At 32.0% G+C, this 20,537-nt stretch overlaps 1 protein-coding gene across 1 annotated transcript; it reads left to right on the top strand.

Annotated features, from left to right (window-relative positions):
• Positions 1–9,832: 9,832 nt before the first annotated feature.
• On the top strand, positions 9,833–11,741 carry LOC134278957 (uncharacterized). The gene is made up of 2 exons (XM_062761264.1): positions 9,833–10,172; positions 10,558–11,741. Exons 1-2 carry the CDS (start codon positions 10,004–10,006, stop codon positions 11,739–11,741), a joined length of 1,353 nt encoding a protein of 450 aa, XP_062617248.1. The 5' UTR covers positions 9,833–10,003.
• The last annotated feature ends 8,796 nt before the right edge of the window (positions 11,742–20,537 follow it).

Here is a 20,537-nt window from a genome sequence, read left to right as displayed (position 1 = left end):
TGATCTTTCCAATGATGTCAAACTCAATAATTTCCGTAAAACGATTAATCTTTTATTAAACAGTTCCCAGAACTTTTGAAATGCCCCTCGTAAGGTCGGCCAATGCCTGCATTGACTGACTGTGCAGTCGGTCAATGCCTACATTGACTGACTGATGTAAGGTTGGTCGATGCCTGCATTGACTGACGTGACATTGATAGACATTATAATGCACAATACCTGACTGAGCCTGCATTCATACTGCATAATAATGGTAATCCTGCATTGGGGAATTGGGAAATGTAAATTATCTGCATTCGGATAAAGTTGCACAAATTCAGTAGCATTGCAAAAATGCAGGTAAGGAGATGTTAATTGGAAAAATAATTCTTATGAAAACATCTCCATCTGGAATTTTAGTATTTTCCTTTCACCAAATTAACTTTATTTTGCTCAACTTTGAAAAGCTAAATGTTGTCAATTCAAATGTCTGCTTCAGTAAGGTTTTTGTAAGGTGATACACGAGTCATTTATAAACAAAGCTTTAAACAATAATATTTGCATAAAAAAATAGTTGAGACAAATTAAAATTTTGTTGAAACTCCATTATTATAAAGCACAACATCTGATCCACAGTATGCAAATACATAATGAAAGCTCTGTTTCCAAAGATCAAAAAACACGTTTTGTATTTTAGATTGAAGGCTGAACTCATATTTTCATTCTTTTTATGCTAAAGGTAGTCAAATAGGTATGTTTTCTACAAATTTTAAGAACAACGCAATTTCTCAAACCTGTTCTCCAATACTTGGATTCTCAAAACGAAATTTTATTAGGGAAAATGAAAGCACAAAATGTGTACTTTATCTTGATATATGAAATGGGAAAGAGGTTGATAGTTAATTAATTGACATAAGTACAGGGTCATTTTATGCATAAGATGGCCCTTGCTTTTCGTCAAAACAAGATTGTTTGATTTATTTTGAATTTAGGTCCAGGGGCATCTGTGAAAAAAAAAACAGTATCGAACAGACCCAACCAGACACAAAACAGTCCCAGAGCAGTCCCGGGGACTACTTTCTGAGACTGCTTAAGCAGTCCCACAGCGGTCCCAGAGCAGTCCCACAACAATCCCCGGAGCGGTCCCAGCAGTCCCAGCTGTCTCAGAGAGCAGTCCCACAAAGCAGTCCCAGTGGGCAGGGTTTATTAATTTAATGGGCGAAGCTAACTCAGCGATGAGATTTCCAATAAACAATGGAACTATAAAAGGCAGTAAAAATCGATTCTTTGTAGTTTGTCAGGAATCCTTACATGTAGGTGAAGTTCATTTATGAACAGTATGGCATTCCCGGTATTTTCAAATGTTTTTTTTTTAAATAAATATACGCTTTAAATAACTTGACATAGTTATAAATTAAAAGCTATTAGTAATTCTTTCATTAATTCCCCAATAGTTAATCACATTGTTTATGTTACGGAAGAATGGTAGCATAATTACATCATTTCATGGTCATTTCATAAATTGTTAGGTTTTATTTGAGGGTTACATGGAATACATGTAAAATGTACTCTTTTTTAGCGTGGTCCTTGTAAAACGTGTAGCTTTTTAAAAAGTACCAATACAAATTTTAGGTACATAATTTTACACTGAATGATTAAAAAGACCTACATGTAGATATATTTTTCTCATAAATCTGTAGTCTATTTTCAAAGATAAAAAGTTTCTCATGACCTACTTATTTAACAATTTTATTTCTTTTTACATGTAATTTATTCTAAATTAGACATTAATTTTTGTAAGTATACAGTCCCTGAAAATATTAATTTACTATAATATTCTCTACTTATTAAAAGAATGTAAGAAACCTTTGCTTATTAAACAGTTTAAACTCATATCTCCTGCAAGAAAACTAAACAAAAGGGAGCCTGCAAATTCAGAAAACACAAGGGGGCGGAGTTATCATGCCACTCAGAAGCTTTTTCACGCATGAGTGAACAAAGCAGTCCCAGGGGCAGCTGGGACTGCTTTTCAGAGCATTCCCAAAGCTGTCCCAGAGCAGTCCCACAAGGCCCCAGAGCAGTCCCACAGCAGTCGAAGAGCGGTCCCAAAGCGTTCCCGGTTACTTCTTTAGTGTCAGTTTGAGTCTGGTCCGTACTGTGCTTAATCAACTCCTTTTTTTAAGTATTCAAGTAAAAGTTTCCTATCTTAGAGTCAACCATGTTTTTTTTATTTTTTTAAGGAAAAGCCCTTTCGTATCTTAATGAACATTTTATACTACATGTATGGTCAAATTTTAACAGTAATCATACTAGATACGAGGGTTGTCCCAAAAAGTCGTAGACAATGCTTATAATTTTTTAAACATGCAACCAATACTTACCAAATTTTGCATAGACATAATGTAGTCAATTTTCTTTAAAATTGTTAATTTTTAAATAAATATCTTTTATATTGTAATATTAGGACGATTTATATGAAGGCCGATAAGGCCTGTCGGCGCACGAACAAAATTTGGAATAATTTACGCATATAACTATCATTTTACTTTTATTTCTTAAGTACTATGTAATACATTGAACTCAAATTTAAATCACTGAAACCAGAATTAAAATCTTAATATTGTGTCAAAATTTCATTTAAATATCATTAGAAAAAAACGATTGGTGTAATTATTATCATAGTATCGTTGAAATAACGTATGATGAAAATTGCGTCGTCAAACGTATAGTCGGCGCAAAGAGATGTAATAAATTGTGATGGATATGGTAAATATACATCAGAGACGGGGAAAAAGGGTACAGAAGTGACATTACACACCAGAATTTAATAAAGAAGTTACTTTTTGAATTAGACGATATTCAATGAGAGTTTTTATCCTATACCAAAAATAATTAATTGCGGCATGTAAGAAGTAGAGTACTGTTTGATAAACGCAGACAATTGGGAACGATCTGGACGCAAAGGACGTCAAACAATGGGCATTCTCTGCTGCCTACAATGTAAGACAATCTTTCAACTAAATTTCTACTGAATTTGAATCTGCCCTACAAACAAAAAGAAGTAAAAAAACAACAAACGGACAGTAGTGAATTTAAATATGTCCCTTAATCAAGGGTTGTCTATCATTTTAAAAAAAAAATATAGAATATTAATACCTGCAAGTGAAGCAAACAGAGACCATGAGGAATATTTTAGGCTTTAAAGAAAATGTAGTTTTTGACTTATAAATACCGGAAGTGACGTTTGCAGAAGTACAAAACCTTACTTATGGGACACTTTTAGTTGTGCTATCTAATGGTAATGTTATAAATTACATGTATCCAATGATGCTCTTTAAAACACGAACATAAATCTGGTAGGTATAATAATAATAATAATAAAACAAGACGAAAACAATAGGGCTTTTCGCCTGAAAGCGAAAAGCCCTAATAATAATAATAATAACTAGACCTTATTTTTGTCGTTTAACAAACACGGAGGGCTTTTCGACCCCTTAAAATAACTAATCTTAAAAAAAAAAATATTTTACAATTTAAAAAAAATCTTATACTAAAATATTGCAAAAGTTCTTTTGAGGTCAACGTTTGAATGCAAACATAACAATTTTCAATGTTCGTCAGTGTTTACTCAAAGAGACATAACTCTTTCGTGGTTATAAAACAGATTCGAAAATGTACTGATTTTCAATCCACTAAAACTCCTATAAGGGATCAAAAAGTCACCCCACGGCCCATAATATTTAAAATGTACTCTTTATACTTCATGTAGTGTCAAAATTATTTTGAATATTAGTTGAGAATTAAAAATGTTACAGAGAATAAGGTGTTTTCTGTACTGAACCCCAAAATCCTTTCTATTTTAGGGATTTTTATTTTCATGACCTTAGCATCTGGAGACAATGAGAGAGTCAGTATTCATATGAAATTTAACAAGAATTGCTTGCCTAACTTTTGAGATAATGGAACAAACATGATTTCAAATTTAACATAGAAACCTCCATAGGCAATTTTAAGGTACTTATAAACCGGAAGTACTCTACATATCCATACCAAAATTTAAACATTGAGAGCATATTTGACTCCATACAGTTTGCCAAAGGGAGATAACTCTTAAAAAAATATTTTTAAAAATACACTAAAATACAAAATTCTGGGTCTCTAAAAGTTCTTTAAGGGAACAAAAAGTGACCCTACGGACAATAATTTTTAAATTGCCCTTTTTATGCTTAACTCAAAACAGAATTCAGTTTGAAGATCTATGGACAAATTAAAAAGTTATATACAAAAAACTATTTTCTGTACTGACCCCTAAAATCCCTTTTATTTTAAGAAATTTTAATTCAATTACCTAAGCAACGGAAGACAATGCTAAAGTAGTTTTTCATGTGAAATATTATGAGACTTGCTTGCTTTCCTTTGAAAATAATGGACATCGTATGATTTCAAATTTAACATAGAAATCTCCGTAGGCAATTTTAAGAAACTTATAAAACCGGAAGTACTCTACTTATCCATACCAAAATTGAAACCTTGAGAGCATATAAGTCTTCAAATAGATTACCAAAGAGGGATAACTCTTGCTCAATAATTTTTGAAAATACTTTAAATTACAAAATTTCAGGTTTCTAAAACTCCTATAAGGGGTCAAAAAGTGACCCCATGGACCATAATTTTTGAATAGCCCTTTTATGCTGAACTCAAAACTGATATCAGTTTGAAGATTGATTGACTAATAAAAAAGTTACAGGCAAAGGTCTGTTTTCAATGATGGCCCCTTGAAATCCCTTATTTTCCGGAATTTTGTTTTTATAATTTGTTAAAGTCGGGGCAATATCTGAGGCATTCTTACTTTAAAATATTAAAAGAAAATCATAATGATTAAAAAAGAAAATGGACCACAACTGATTTTAATTTAACATAGAAACTCCCATAGACAATTATCAAAGACTCTTTAAACCGGAAGTTCTACTCTGATCGATATGAAACTTACAGGATATGTTCTACTAATTAGTTCTAATATATTTTTATGCTCAAAATAATTTTCTGAACGTTATTGTGACTTTCAATAAATTCATCCCCCCTTCTTCAATGATTTAGGTCTCATATCTCGAAAAGTACCAGTGGTAGAAAATCACAAACGATGACTTTTTAAAAGGATTAGTTCTCTAGAATTCATTTATTGCATTTTTGGACACTAAACATTTTAAATAGAAATGAATTTAGGCTTTTTAGTTGATTCAGTTTTACTTTCCTTAAAACCGGAAGTGAATATACCAGAAATTCAAAAACTTACATATGGGAGATATTTCCATTTACTATATAGAAATCATAAACTGAAATACTTAATCTCAAAGGTACTCCTTAAATGCTGAGCGAAAAAGTGTTTAGTATAATAAGAATAATAAACAAGAAGAAAACAATAGGGCTTTTCGCCGAAAGCGAAAAGCCCTAATAATAATAAAACAAGACGAAAACAATAGGGCTTTTCGCCTAAAAGCGAAAAGCCCTAATAAAAATAGTGGAAAAGAAACCTAAGAAAAACAAGAAAGTCTTCCGCTGAAGACGGAAGACCTTAATAAAAATAGTGGAAAAGAAACCTAAGAATAACAGTAAGGTCTTCCGCTGAAGACGGAAGACCGTAATAAAAATAGCGGAAAAGAAACCTACGAATAACAAGAAGGTTTTCCGCTGAAGACCGAAGACCTTAATCATAATAAGAAACAGTAGAATCATTATAAGGTCTTCCGTGAAGACTGAAGACCTTAATAACTCTTTAATGTGATCTCTCTTACCATTATTTTCGTTATGTTTAAATTTTTTTGCAATTTCTTTTTTTTTCATCTCGCTAAACAATGAATATTATTTATAGTTGTACATTTTTGGGGGATTCCAAAAGGCAACTTCAAAATTCTTTTCTTTTCTGTAGATTTGACAGTATTTAAGACTCATGCTTTTTTTTCTTTTTCAAGTTTGCAGAATAGTGGATTTCAATATAGAAAATTAAAAACCTTAAGCATAGAAAAAAATGAAAAATATAGATTTCTTTCATTTGAGTTTTAAGGTTAAAGAATAAATAATAAACCTTAGTACTTTTGGGATTTATTTTCTTAATTATTTCAACACTATTGAAAGTGAATGCATGCAAAAAATTCTTATGCTGAATTCATTAAAAGAGTCCCCTTACAGTTTACGAAACATAATTTTCACTTACTGTTTGTTCGATTAAACAAAATGTTCTAGGCCACTGCAATGCCAATCTTGTTGGGCACAGTGTATCTGAAGCTGACGAGGTACTGTAAAAGAAATAAATGAGCAATTTTATTTTATTCAAAGATATTCGTCTGATCTATATATCTACTGATTGAATCTGTCACATTTAATGTCCAAACCGTGTATCATAGAATTCTACCCGTGTAATTAGTATTTTAAATATTAAACGTTTATCCATAGTCCTATTTTCAGAGGGTTTAAACTCACTGGACGGGTTAGGTTTTTAAATAGCTCGTGCTGGTCAGTTTGGACGTACATCTAAAATCTCATAATGCACAATCTTAATCCGCCAATAGCTTTTTTGATACTTTTATTTTGTTTTTGTTTGACAAAAAATGGTTTTCTCACAAAGAGAAAATGTTTATTCAAACAGCCGCAGAGTGGACACGGTCGCTCTCTGTCACAAAATAAACAAGGTATATAAATAGTGGTCAGTGAAAAGACAATAGGTGTCATTACTTTGTACCCCATGTCCCTTGTAAACAATCAATGGCTTTGAAGTCTTTCATAATCGTGTTAGGGTTTTGAATACCGTTTTTCTTTAAATCAAAACAAAGTAAAAATATGAAATTGCAATTGACAAATTAATATTGTGCATAATCTGACGATTATTTTGATATCCATCATGAACGTAAAATTATTGTAATTTGTTTTTATATGCTTATTTTTAGGAGAAATGATTTTCACATAAAAATAAAACTAAAACATTCAATTGTGGGTGTATATTTATCACTTTGTTGTCTTGTCAGTTACAAAATATATCAAATAATTTTTATTTATTGTGTTTATCTATGTATTTGTAGATAAATTGATTGATATATTCTTTGAAGCAACAATTTATTAATATTTCAGAGTTATTTCAGAGTTATAAAAAAACACAATTAGTCTCTTAACAGTTTTAAAAAAAATATTACCATGTGTTTAAAATAACTTTCAAAATATTCTTAGGTAATTTACTCTGTGTACTAAATTGACAATCTCACATCTAAGGTAACCTTACAGTGCTCTGGGAGTGTGTAAACTTCTTTTTGTTTCAATGAACAGATACAGGGGCGTATTGGGGCATATACTGTGGTTTATCTTAGTTGTCTGTAGGAAACAGTAGCCATACAGTGGCATACTGTAGGCGTATCAGGGCCTACTGTATGTAACTGTGGCATGCTGGGGATACATACAGTGGCATACAGAGATTTACTGTATATACAGAGCTAGCATACCGTAGCATACTGTAGATATACCGTAAATTACTGTGAAAATGCTGTAGGATACAGAGAAAGACAGTGGATTTTCATACGGACAGGGGTTTTAAAAGCCAGTAGTGTGATATTGCAAAATTAAAAACCATTGTGAAAATATTGACAGTGCTATGCTTGTATAGTATTGATTTGATTACCCATCCTACTGGCCCAAGAAATCGGTCCCATGAATATCCACCCCATGCAACTACTGAGCATGCAAAAAAAGTGTTGCCTTGGCGGATGAAGCCAATCTGCAAGGTGAGAATCAAAAGAGTAATAAAGACCCATCTAATACATGCTAATTAAAAGCCATGACAATTTAGGGGAATCTTAACTGATATTGCAAAATTTAAAACCAATGTGAGAATATTGACAGTGCTACGTTTATTTTTGGATAGCTGAGAATATGTATCCTACCGCCCCCAAAAATCCGCCCCATGGATATCTACCCCATGCAACTACTGAGAATGTGAAAGGCAGTGTTGCCTTGGCGAATGAAGCCTGCCTGGAAGGTGAGAATCAAAAGAGTCATAAAGACCCATCTAGTACATGCTAATTAAAAGCCATGACAATTTAGACGAATCTTAACTGATATTGCAAAATTTAAAAAACAATATGTGACACTACTGGCTTTTAAAACCCCTGTCCGTATGAAAATCCACTGTCTTTCTCTGTATCCTACAGCATTTTCACAGTAATCTACAGGATATCTACAGTATGCTACGGTATGCTAGCTCTGTATATACAGTAAATCTCTGTATGCCACTGTATGTATCCCCAGCATGCCACAGTTACATACAGTAGGCCCCGATACGCCTACAGCATGTCACTGTATAGCTACTGTTTCCTACAGACAACTACGGTAAACCACAGTATATGCCACAGTACGCCCCTGTATATGTTCTTTGAAGCAAAAAGAAGAAGTTTACACACTCCCAGAGCGCTGTATGATTACCTAAGATGTGGGATTGTCAATTTAGTACACAGAGTTACTTCCCTAAGAAATTTTTGAACATTATTTTAAACACATGGTAGTATTTTTTTTAAGTGTTAAAAGACTAATTGTGTTCTTTTTTAACTCTGAAATAACTCTGAAATATTAATAAATTTTGCTTCAAAGAATATTTATCTATCAATTTTTAAAATTAATTATTTAATTATTCTTTGGTTTGATTTATTACTAAATAAATTTATTTTGCAAAAACCTATTTAATCCATGAAATACTTGGAGTGACTTTGAACTTTAAATAAAAACACGGCCGGGGTAATGCTGAATTTTGGAAAATTGTAGTTTTTAAATTTGATATAGTTTCCTTGAAAAAAATAAATAAAATTAATTAAATGAAATTAATCATTTTAAAAACAAACCATTCTATTTCTTGACAAATATAAAGCTGCATAGTAAACTCAGCACAAAATAAATAAGTTGAGGTAAAAAGTGAAAATTAAATAAAATAAATGACTTAAAAAATACAAAATTAATAAATGAACTAATTATTTATCTTGTTGATTTATCAATTTATCAACAAACACATAGATACACAAAATAAATAAAAATTAATTTATTTATTTTGTAACTGACAAGACAACAAAGTGATTTAATATACACCCCCCCCCCCAATTGATTTTTTTTAGTTTTATTTTCATGTGAAAATCATTTCTCCTAAAATATGCAACAAAGTATTTTTTAAACATATGAAAACAAATTCCAATAATTTTACGTTCATGATGGAGATCAAAATAATCGTCAGATTATGCACAATATTAATTAGTCAATTGCAATTTCATATTTTTACTTTGTTTTGATTTTTAAAAAAAATCGGTATTCAAAACCCTAACACGATTATGAAAGAACTTCAAAGCCATTAATTGTTTATAAGGGACATGGGGTACACAGTAATGACACCTATTGTCTTTTTCACTGACCACTATACCTTGTTTACTTTGTGACAGAGAGCGACCGTGTCCACTCTGCGGCTGTTTGAATAAACATTTTCTCTTTGTGGGAAAGCCGTTTTTTGTCAAACAAAAATTAAATAAAAGTATCAAAAAAGCTATTGGCGGATTAAGATTGTGCATTATGAGACGATTATTTTGATATCCAACACGGAAGTAAAAAAATTAAAAGTAGTTTAAAAATTTTTCAAAAAGACTTTGAGAGACATTTTAGCGGAAACTTGTTTACATTAAATAAGGCAAATAAATCCAACTTTCGGGATTATAATTAATTAATTTGCTTGTATCGTCAATTTAAGAAATAAATAGATAAATATATTGTTCTTTTTACAATGATTAAATACGTGCTGTAAATTTGTTTTATCTATTTATTCACTAACCATTTAAAATCAATGGTTAATAGTAGTGAGTTATCGTTCGTGTTGCGGTGGCGCTGCGTGTCCCGGTCCTTGATAAACTTCCGCCTCGTGATAAACACATTGTAAATAAACTGGGATGTTAGGTTTACGATTGTTTTAAATACAAAGAATAATGCCTAGTAATTGTTGTTGTGTGCCTGGATGTCAGGTGGACATCAGTTCCCTACGGAAAAGTTAAGAAGAAACAAGTGGATTGTTGCGATTAAACGCTTGGACGAGCGCACAAACAAGCTATGGGAGCCTTCGAAGTCAGCTGTTGTTTGTAAACGACATTTTACTTCAGTTGACTACGTGTCGGAGACTATTCAGGGTATATTATAACGAACATTAAATTATTTTATACTCAGTTTTAGAATTATATATTGTATATAACAGAATTCAGGCAAATTCTTAAATTTATGTTGTCACTGTTGTGTATAATTATTTTGCATGTAGGTTTAAATAGGTTTCCGATATGAGATAATTTTTTTTTTTGTTTTATAGAAAGGAAAGATGTAACATCTAAATACACTTCACGTAATTTTTTTAGTACCAAATACCTTATCATCAAAATATGTGTGTGTGTGTGGGGGGGAGGGGGGGGGGCACTGCATTGATTTGAGCACAAACTTAAAACAAAGATCTATGGTTTGAATATTTTGTACAATTATTAAATGTTGTTGCATAGTGTAATATGTTTTACTGTTTATGTATAGGACAGAAACCTCTATCTGGAAGACTGAAGAATACTGCTGTGCCAAGCATTTTCTTTTGGACAAAGGAGACAGAAAGTTCATTTGCCCGAGCATCCAGGGCAGAAGGCAGAGATAGCCGAAAAAGAAAATTTGATGATTTCTGTCATGAAGAATTAGAGTGCAGTTTCACTGAATTAGACTGCGTGGAAGAAACTTTGCTAGCTGATGACTCAAAAGTGAGTGACGAGGAGGAAAAATTAAACTCTGTTGAATTAAGAGACACCTGTACACAAACACAGTCACAGCCAATATTTTCAGTTGAACAGTTCGAGAAGGATAATTCAGCCATACATTTTTATACTGGCCTTGAAACTTATGCCAAGTTTTTGTTTACACTGCAGTCACTTGGCCCTGCTGCTTATTGTTTAAGATATGTATTTTTTCAAGTTCAAGGGGTATCTATTCCCAATCAGTATTTTATGACACTTATGAAACTACGGAGGTATACTACCAATTTTGAACTTTCAAGATTTTTCAATGTTTCAGAAAGTACTGTTAAAAATATTGTTCTTACCTGGATTTTATTTATGTCAAAACATTGGCGAGAGATTTCAATTTGGCCATCTCAATCTCTTGTTCGTTATTTTGCACCATCAGATTTTAAGTCAAAATTTCCAACTACCAGAGCCATTTTAGATGCAACTGAATTTCCAATTAAAAAACCAAGTACACCTAGGGCACAGCAAGCCACATTTTCAACATATAAAAACAGAAATACAATGAAAGCTTTAATAGGGTGTACACCAGGAGGCCTTGTGAACTTTGTTAGTCCAGCATATTGTGGGTCGACAAGTGACAGGCAAATAGTTGAGAGAAGTTGTCTTAAAAATCTTTGTGATCAAGGTGACAGTTTAATGGCTGATAAAGGTTTTAATGTCCAAGATATTTTTGCTTCTAAGGATGTTACTATAAACATTCCTACATTTTTTAGAAATAGGAACAGAATGTCAGGAAGAATTATTCTTAATGATAGAAAAGTGTCAAGTAAAAGAGTTCATATAGAAAGAATTATTGGACTTGGTAAAACTTATAAAATTTTAACACATCCGTTAACAAGTACTGAAGCATGCATGTCATCAGATATAGTATTTGTCTGTTTTATGTTGTGCAATTTTCGCACTGGTATTGTATCATCAAATGCATAGAAAAAAAAACATTTTTCAAAATTTCTTTAGCTTTCATATTTCAAATTTGAATGATAGGCAGAAATATTGATGCTAAATAAGATAAGAAATGTAAACAACACTACATGTACTGTATTTGTTTAAAAGATTTCTATGTATATTTTATTGCACACATTCACAAAGATTCACTGTAAGGCTTGTAGAAATATTTCTCAAGAATTGCTCGTTTGACGTAGTCTTTGTAAAAGTTGTTTAGCTTATTAATCATGTCAGCTATGAATGCATCATCACGTTTGATTTCAATGTATATGATGTCATTTACTTTTAAATTGTTTGCTAAACATACAGTAAAAATACATGTGTTTGCACCGGTACACAGTAGTTGTCCTTGTATCTGATAAAAGTAGTCATGGTTGGGATCAAGACTATATTTTCCTTCGTTGGTCTGCTTTAAATATGGCACCGTCAGAGTTGAAATCTTTTTATTTCTACTGACATATGGACATTTGACTTCTACGAGCTCCTGTTGATTGATTATTCCGTCAGGTGATGCAGCAAGAAAGGGGTACTCCTTACAAACGACAAGACCACTTGATTGAACATTTTGGAGCTTATCCTGTTCAAATCTCTTGATCGCAACAGATTCATGCCTGCGACCATGCTCAATTGAATTGCTTTTAATGTTTTTGATAACTGTTAGTGACTTGGCAAGTTTCATTTTGTCAGTTCTATCAGTACACTTACATATCCTACCAAATATTGAAGATGTTAAACGTTTTGCTCTCTCCTCCTTCCATGTTTTGTTTAGACTCTGCCCTTTTGTTGCTGACTTAATATTTTCAATTTGGAGTTCTGATATCTTTGTAATTTGTAATTTTTCCAAAAAGTTGTCTTCAGGAGATAATTTCAGATAATCATGGTCATTTGCTACTGCAATCATGTTTGCTGGTGTAAATGTCTGATAGATGGGCATCTTAGAAATACCTGAGAAATTCAAACATACATTTCTAAAGTAGTGAGGATAAGATGGATTATTTCTGAATTCTTCAGGTCGTGGGTCAATAGCAATATTTGTTAATTCATCAGCACCAGGTAAATTCAGGTCATCAGATTTAATTGGACTGCCTTTGAATCTTTTAGACTTGTGGAATGTTTGCAAACGTTGTGTACATGTTTCCTCTGTCTTGATAAATTTATTCTTTGCAAACATAACAGCACCATACATAACTGCAGCTACATGTTTACAATGTGCATCAGGCCCCATACCTGCTGCACATTCGCACTGGGCCTCCAGAACAGACCCTTCATTGCTTAATTTAATATCTATTGTGTAACAAACACCCTTTCTCATTTCTGCACGACAGTTTCCTTTAATAAATGTACAGGCTGTATTGATGGATACACGGTAGTATCACAGGTCGTCATAAAGGTGAATAAAATGATTTTCAAATTTCTTCTCAAACCTCCCAAAATAACTATGAACGGTATCCATGGACAAACCAGAAAAGGGAGTGTCAGAATTTACGCCAGCGTACGTATCGTAACTTGGAAGTTGCATACAAAATTCTGGGTCAGTGTATTCAACTTTTCCGAAGTTGAAGTTTCTGTCATATGCTTCCAGTCTATGGAAAATTAAAAGAAAAAGAAACTGTTTTATATTTATTTACAATTTACGATTATTTAATTAATCGCCATATTGATATATTATATTTTAAGACGAAGAGTTCAGATTGTCGGCATGCAGCACGAGGTATTATCATGCGGTTTTCAGTATCGAATTACCTGTCGACCAGTTCTTGTTTTCGTCCCGTTATCCTGGCATTTCTTTTTCTTAGCTCATTTTTAAGATCTATAATTGTCATGGAGCCGTATTTTGAGTCGCTCATGATTAATATTTCGCGTGTATATAGAGACGGTATTTATATTACGTTTCTTGTTAATCGCTGCGTTGTGCTTCCAATGTAAACAAGAGATGTGATGGACCGGGAACAGTATCGCCATCTAGCGGGAAGCAGGGGAACGCAACTCACTACTATTTACCATTATTGAATTGATTTTAAAAAACTATTCATTTTAAAAAAAACAGCATTATTCTTGTTGTGAAGGTGTGTGTGTGTGTGTAATTTTTTTTCCAACAGGTACAAAAAGCCATTCCAAGTATTTTTTGGATTAAATAGGTGTTAGAGAAATTAATAAATGGTAAATAAAAAAATAAATAATTTATTCTAATTTTAAAATTGACTACACAAAATTGTTAGAAATTAAATAAGTAAAACTGAATTGAAGCAAATATTTTATCATTGTTAAGAGAACAAATTGAATATATTTATCTATTTATTTTTTAAATTGACAATACAAGCAAATTAATTAATTATAATCCCGAAAGTTGGATTTATTTGGCTTATTTGATGTAAACAAGTTTCCGCTAAAATGTCTCTCAAAGTCTTTTTGAAAATTTTTTAAACTTCTTTTAATTATTTTACTTCCGTGTTGGATATCAAAATAATCGTCTCATAATGCACAATCTTAACCCGTCAAAAGCTTTTCTGATACTTTTATTTTGTTTTGATTGAAAAAAACCCAGTTCTCTCACAAAGAGAAATGTTTATTCAAACAGCCGCAGATAGGACACAGTCGCTCTCTGTAACAAAATAAACAAGGTATAGTGGTCAGTGAAAAAGACAATAGGTGTCATTACTGTGTACCCCATGTCCCTTGTAAACAATCAATGGCTTTGAAGTTTTTTCATAATCGTGTTAGTGTTTTGAATACCAATTTTTCAATCAAAACAAAGTAAAAATATGAAATTGCAATTGACAAATTAAAATCGTGCATCATCTGACGATTATTTTGATATCCATTATGGACGTAAAATAACTGCTATTCGCTTTTATATGTTAAAAAAATACTTTGTAACATAGTTTAGGAAAAAATATTTATACAAAAAGCCCTAATAATTTTCTTTTTGAGGGATATAAAAAATTAATTATTTAGTTGTATTGAACGTTTAAAAAAATATAACTAAAAAATTTGACATTATTATGGTGATGAATTATTTATTTCATTTATTTACCATTTATTTATTTCTCTAACACCTATTTAATCCATAAATTACTTGGAATGGCTTTTTTGTACCTTTTAGAAAAAAAATAAACAAAAACACGCACTTTCACAACAAAAGTAATGCTGCATTTCAGAAAATTTTAGATTCTAAAATAAATTCAATAATTATTGATTTTTAAATTGTTAGAAATAAAATAAATAAAACTGATTTTGAGCACATATTTAATACTTCTAAAAAAAAATATATTTATCTATTAATTTTTTGAATTGACGATAAGAGCAAATTAATTAATTATAATCCCGATAGTTGGATTTATTTGCCTTATTTAATGTAAACAAGTTTCCGCTAAAATGTCTCTCAAAGTCTTTTTGAAGCATTTTTAAACTACTTTTAATTATTTTACTTCCGTGTTGGATATCAAAATAATCGTCTCATAATGCACAATCTTAATCCGCCAATAGCTTTTTTGATACCTTTTTTTTGTTTTTGTTTAACAAAAACCGGTTCTCTCAAAAAGAGAAAATGTTTATTCAAACAGCCGCAGAGTGGACACGGTCGCTCTCTGTCACAAAATAAACAAGGTGTAGTGGTCAGTGAAAAAGACAATAGGTGTCATTACTGTGTACCCCATGTCACTTGTAAACAATCAATGGCTTTGAAGTTCTTTCATAATCGTGTTAGGGTTTTGAATACCGATTTTTTAAAATCTAAACAAAGTAAAAATATGAAATTGCAATTGACTAATTATATAAAATTATTGTGCATAATCTGACGATTATTTTGATATCCATCATGAACGTAAAATTATTGGAATTTGTCTTCATATGCTTAAAAAATACTTTGTAGCATATTTTAGGAGAAATTATTTTCAAATGATAATAAAATTAAAAAAATCAATTGGGGGTGTATATTTAATCACTTTTTTGTTTTTAGTTACAAAATAAATAAATTAATTTTTATTTATTTTGTTTATCTATGTATTTGCAATTAAATTGATAAACAAATAAATAAATAATATAAATAATTAGTTCATTTATTAATTTTGTATTTTTAAAGTCATTTATTTTATTTAATTTTCACTTACCACCTCAACTTATTTATTTTGTGCTAAGTTTACTATGCAGCTCTGTATTTGTCAAGAAATAGATTGATTTGTTTTTAAAATGATTAATTTCATTTAATTAATTTTATTTATTTTTTTCAAGGAAACTACATCAATTTTAAAAACTACAATTTTCCAAAATTCAGCATTATTCTGGTCGTGTTTTTTGAAGTTCAAAGTCACTCCAAGTACTGGTATTTTATGGATTAAATAGGTGTTTGCAAAATAAATAAATTTAGTAATAAATCAAACCAAAGAATAATTAAATAATTAATTTTAAAAATTGATAGATAAATATTCTTTGAAGCAACAATTTATTAATATTTCATAGTTATTTCAGAGTTCTAAAAGAACACAATTAGTTTCTTAACACTTAAAAAAAATACTACCATGTGTTTAAAATAATGTTCAAAAATTTCTTAGGGAAGTAACTCTGTGTACTAAATTGACAATCCCACATCTTAGGTAACCGTACAGTGCTCTGGGAGTGTGTAAACTTCTTTTTGCTTCAATGAACATATACAGGGGCGTACTGTGGCATATACTGTGGTTTATCGTAGTTGTCTGTAGGAAACAGTAGCCATACAGTGGCATACTGTAGGCGTATCGGGGCCTACTGTATGTAACTGTGGCATGCTGGGGATACATACAGTGGCATACAGAGATTTACTGTATATACAGAGCTAGCATACCGTAGCATACTGTAGATATCCTGTAGATTACTGTGAAAATGCTGTAGGATACAGAGAATGACAGTGGATTTTCATACGGACAGGGGTTTTAAAAGCCAGTAGTGTGATATGCTTATTTTTGGATAGCTGGGAATATATATCCTACCGCCCCAGGAAATCTGTCCCATGGATATCTACCCCATGCAACTATTGAGAAAGTAAAAGGCAGTGTTGCCTTGGCGGATGAAGCCTGCCTGCAAGCTGAGAATCAAAAAGGTCATAAAGACCCATCTTATGCATGTTAATTTATTTAAGGTGAATCTTATCTGATAATGCAAATTTTAAAAACCATTGTGAAAATATTGACAGTGGTATGCTTTTTTGTATAGACTGGATTATCCATCCTACTGCCCCTAAAAATCCGCCCCGTGAATATCCACCCCATGCAACTACTGAGCATGTGAAAGGCAGTGTTGCCTTTGTGGATGAAGCCAACCAGCAAAGTGAGAATCAAAAGGGTCATAAAGACCCATCTGGTACATGTTACTTAAAAGCCATGACAATTTAGGGGAAAGTTAACTGATATGACAAAATTTAAAAAACTATTGTGAAATTATTGAAAGTGCTATGCTTATTTTTGGATAGATGGGAATATCCATCCTACCGCACCAAAGAATCCGCCCAATGGATATCCATCCCATGCAACTACTGAGCATGCGAAAGGCAGTGCTGCCTTGCGGATGAAGCCTGTCTGCAAATTGAGAATCAAAAGGGTCATAAAGACCCATCTTATGCATGTTAATGTAAAGCCATAACAATTAAGGGGAATCTTATCTGATATTGCAAAATTCAAAAACCAATATGAAAATGTTTGTTTTCGGATAGATGGGAATATGTATCCTACCGCCCCAAGAAATCCACCTCATGGATACCCACCCCCTGCAACTACTGAGCATGTGAAAGGCAGTGTTGCCTAGGCGAATGAAGCCTGCCTGCAAGGTGAGAATCAAGAGTCATAAAGACCCAATTAGTGCATGTTAATTGAGGTACATTGATACTCTGATAAGAGAAATAAGTCTTAATGACACAAATGTCTTTTTTTTCCTTTATAAATTTGTCACGTTTAAGTGCCATTTTTGTCAATTTTTCCCCCGCAAACCATGCTAAATTGTTTGTATTTTATTCAGCATCGACATTTCCTTTGGAAAATCATTAAAGTTAAGGAAAAATTTCATATGAGTAAGCAGGGGGTTAAAAACCTTAAAGGACATGAAAATTTAGGGGAATCTTATCTGATATTGCTTTAATTTCAGAGTTGTAAAATTAAAAACCATTTTGAAAAATATATAGATATTAAGGTGTTCAAATTAAGGGACTATTCAGTAATCTATCAGCATATGCTACCTGCCTTATTTATGCAGGCAAGAACTAAATTCTTTAGCAGAAACCACTGTTGTTTATTTTAAAATTTATATAGGAATATAATATAGGCATTATTGCCTCTGCTGATGGGGCATACCAAAAACAGGTTCTCGAAAAAGTCACAACAGTCTTTCAGGTACCTACATATACATAACTAATAACTCAGAATAAGAATCTATTTTGAAATTGATGAAACCAAGGATTAAAGATATGAATGAAAGCCAAGTTTAAAGTTTTTTAATAAGTACAGATATCCTCTAGGCAAGAATAGGTCTTGCCACAAAAAATACACATGTAAAGTATGGAAGCCCTATAGTCCTAACCATTCAGAAGGTATGGCCAAGGTTAAAAATTTTAGAAAAGTAGGTCAAATTCCAAGGTCAAAGGTCAAGGTTCTTGGTATCGAATGAAGAGTCTTCTCACAAGGATTACATACGTGAAGTATAAGATCATTAGCCCTTAGCATTCAAAAGTTATGGCAAAGGTTAAAGAAAGACAGCTAGACAGACAGACAGACGGACGGACAAGATAAAAACTATATACCCCCAAAACTTTGTTTACAAGATGCTTATTGCAAAGCATATGTGAGCTTTCAGCCAGGACGTCAGCTAAACGAATTTAAAAGAAATATTACAGATATCTTGATTAATTAACTCTCTTAATATTTTAGGTACAGCAACTCTTATAGGAAAAAGAACTGGAAAAGTTATTGCTGCTACATCAAGATCCAAAAGATGCAGAACTTGTACAAAAAAGAGGAAGTTACCCCAAGGAAGCATAAATGTGTCAAAAACTTGACAGGGTCAGCGAAGTCAATGGGGGCTGATATGGTGGTGGAAATGCTTAAAGATGTAAAAGAAAGGAATGCCACAGTTACTACACGGATAGGGGATGATGACACAACAGGATTTCAACGGGCAAGAGACGAGGTTTTTGAAGAGAGGGAAAAAGTCCGTGACAGCAATCATGTTAAAAAATCATTTCCAATCAGCTGTTTAGATTAAAAGGAAACTTCAAAGAAATGTCTGTAAAAACCATCAATGCTGTTATCAAAAGCTTTGAGTACATGCTAGCACAATCTAAGGGTTCAACGGATTTGATAAAGAAGAACATGGATCAGTAGTTACTTCATGAAAACTGTGGAAACTGGTGCAGAATGAAGAGTGATGGATCCAAAAAGCACAAACATTTACCATGGGGTGCTGACCTGAAGAATGAACAACTGAAAGAAGATCTTTTTAAATTTTACAGAAAGTTAGATGACATTGTGCAGAAATGCCAATGAAAGTTTTAATAATATACTTCGATCCAAAGCACCCAAAGACAAGCACTACAGTGAAACTGGCAGTCTACAGAATCGGCTTGCAGTTGCTGTTAGTCAAAAAAATGAAGGCTACGGTTACAATTTCAAGGTAATTTTATTGATACTGGTCACCATCTACAACTGTAAATGTACATGTACTGCCATTTTAATTTCTTAAATAATTCGGTCCAATATGCTTCGTTCAGCTCAGCATTGTTAAGGCTTGAATAAGGGGGCGTGGCCTAATTTATACGTGAAAAGTATACTATGACGTCACACAAAAATATGACATTTATGTAGTTCTCATAATACGTGTAAATGAAAAAATTTGCAACACTGAACAGTATTAGCATAATAAACAACATTATAACTTATCAATGCTTTAAAAAAATTGCTAGTTAAATCCCTTGTAGCTGGTTAAAAAATTATCACTCATCGCGATGAACTTGTAAACATGACGTCATACTGGTAAAAATGACGTACTTCGTGTGCTGTGAGAGGCAAAATGAGAAATTGTTTATCAATGAAAAATGTGTTTTATTATTAAATGGAATAATATTTACAGAATTTAAATAGTCGATTAATACCAAGTTATAGCCTTTGTTTAGTGCGATTGTTAATTAACTATAAGGGGAATGTATTTTATTAATTATGTCGTGTTTTATGTACAGGTTACGTATATTTTACATCGAAGTGCCTCATAAAATCGTATTTTCGCAAGGGCATACACTACATAGATCTGAACCATTTTTTGATTATAGATAAAGGATATATTCCTTAACTTGAAAAGTGCTGCTGCTTTCTTTAAATCGAAGCCGTTATTTTATAAGTGCACAAAATATTTGGTGAAATTCTAACATATTTCCACATTGGCCTGTTTACTTAAATATTTAAGTATTAAAACACGAATTCTATTCAAAGCAGCAACACTTTTCAGAAACTACAAAGTACACATAAACAATTTATAGCTTGAATTTTTAATTTCAATTTGGGTATGCCCTTGCGATATTGAAATTTGTTATTGACCTACATTCCGTGTACCTGCTATGCTTTCATCACGTGACTGTCCATCGATGGGACCAAACTCTACACAGTACAGAGTATGTTATACTATGTTATTTCCATAAGTATTTAAGTTCTGTGATAATAGTATTGCTGAATAAAAATAAATTCAATTTTAAAAATTACCCCTTTTTTGCACTTTTATTTTCCGTTGATTTCTCATAGTAAGCCTTAACAGTGCTGCGAGATGTCA

The sequence above is a fragment of the Saccostrea cucullata genome, unplaced genomic scaffold (assembly GCF_032062105.1).
Source record: "Saccostrea cucullata isolate Sc308-1 unplaced genomic scaffold, CSIRO_AGI_Scuc_v1 ctg404, whole genome shotgun sequence".
NCBI lineage: Eukaryota > Metazoa > Mollusca > Bivalvia > Ostreida > Ostreidae > Saccostrea > Saccostrea cuccullata.
The sequence above is the reverse complement of the archived record's forward strand: the minus strand, read 5'-3'. Positions and strand labels throughout refer to the sequence as shown.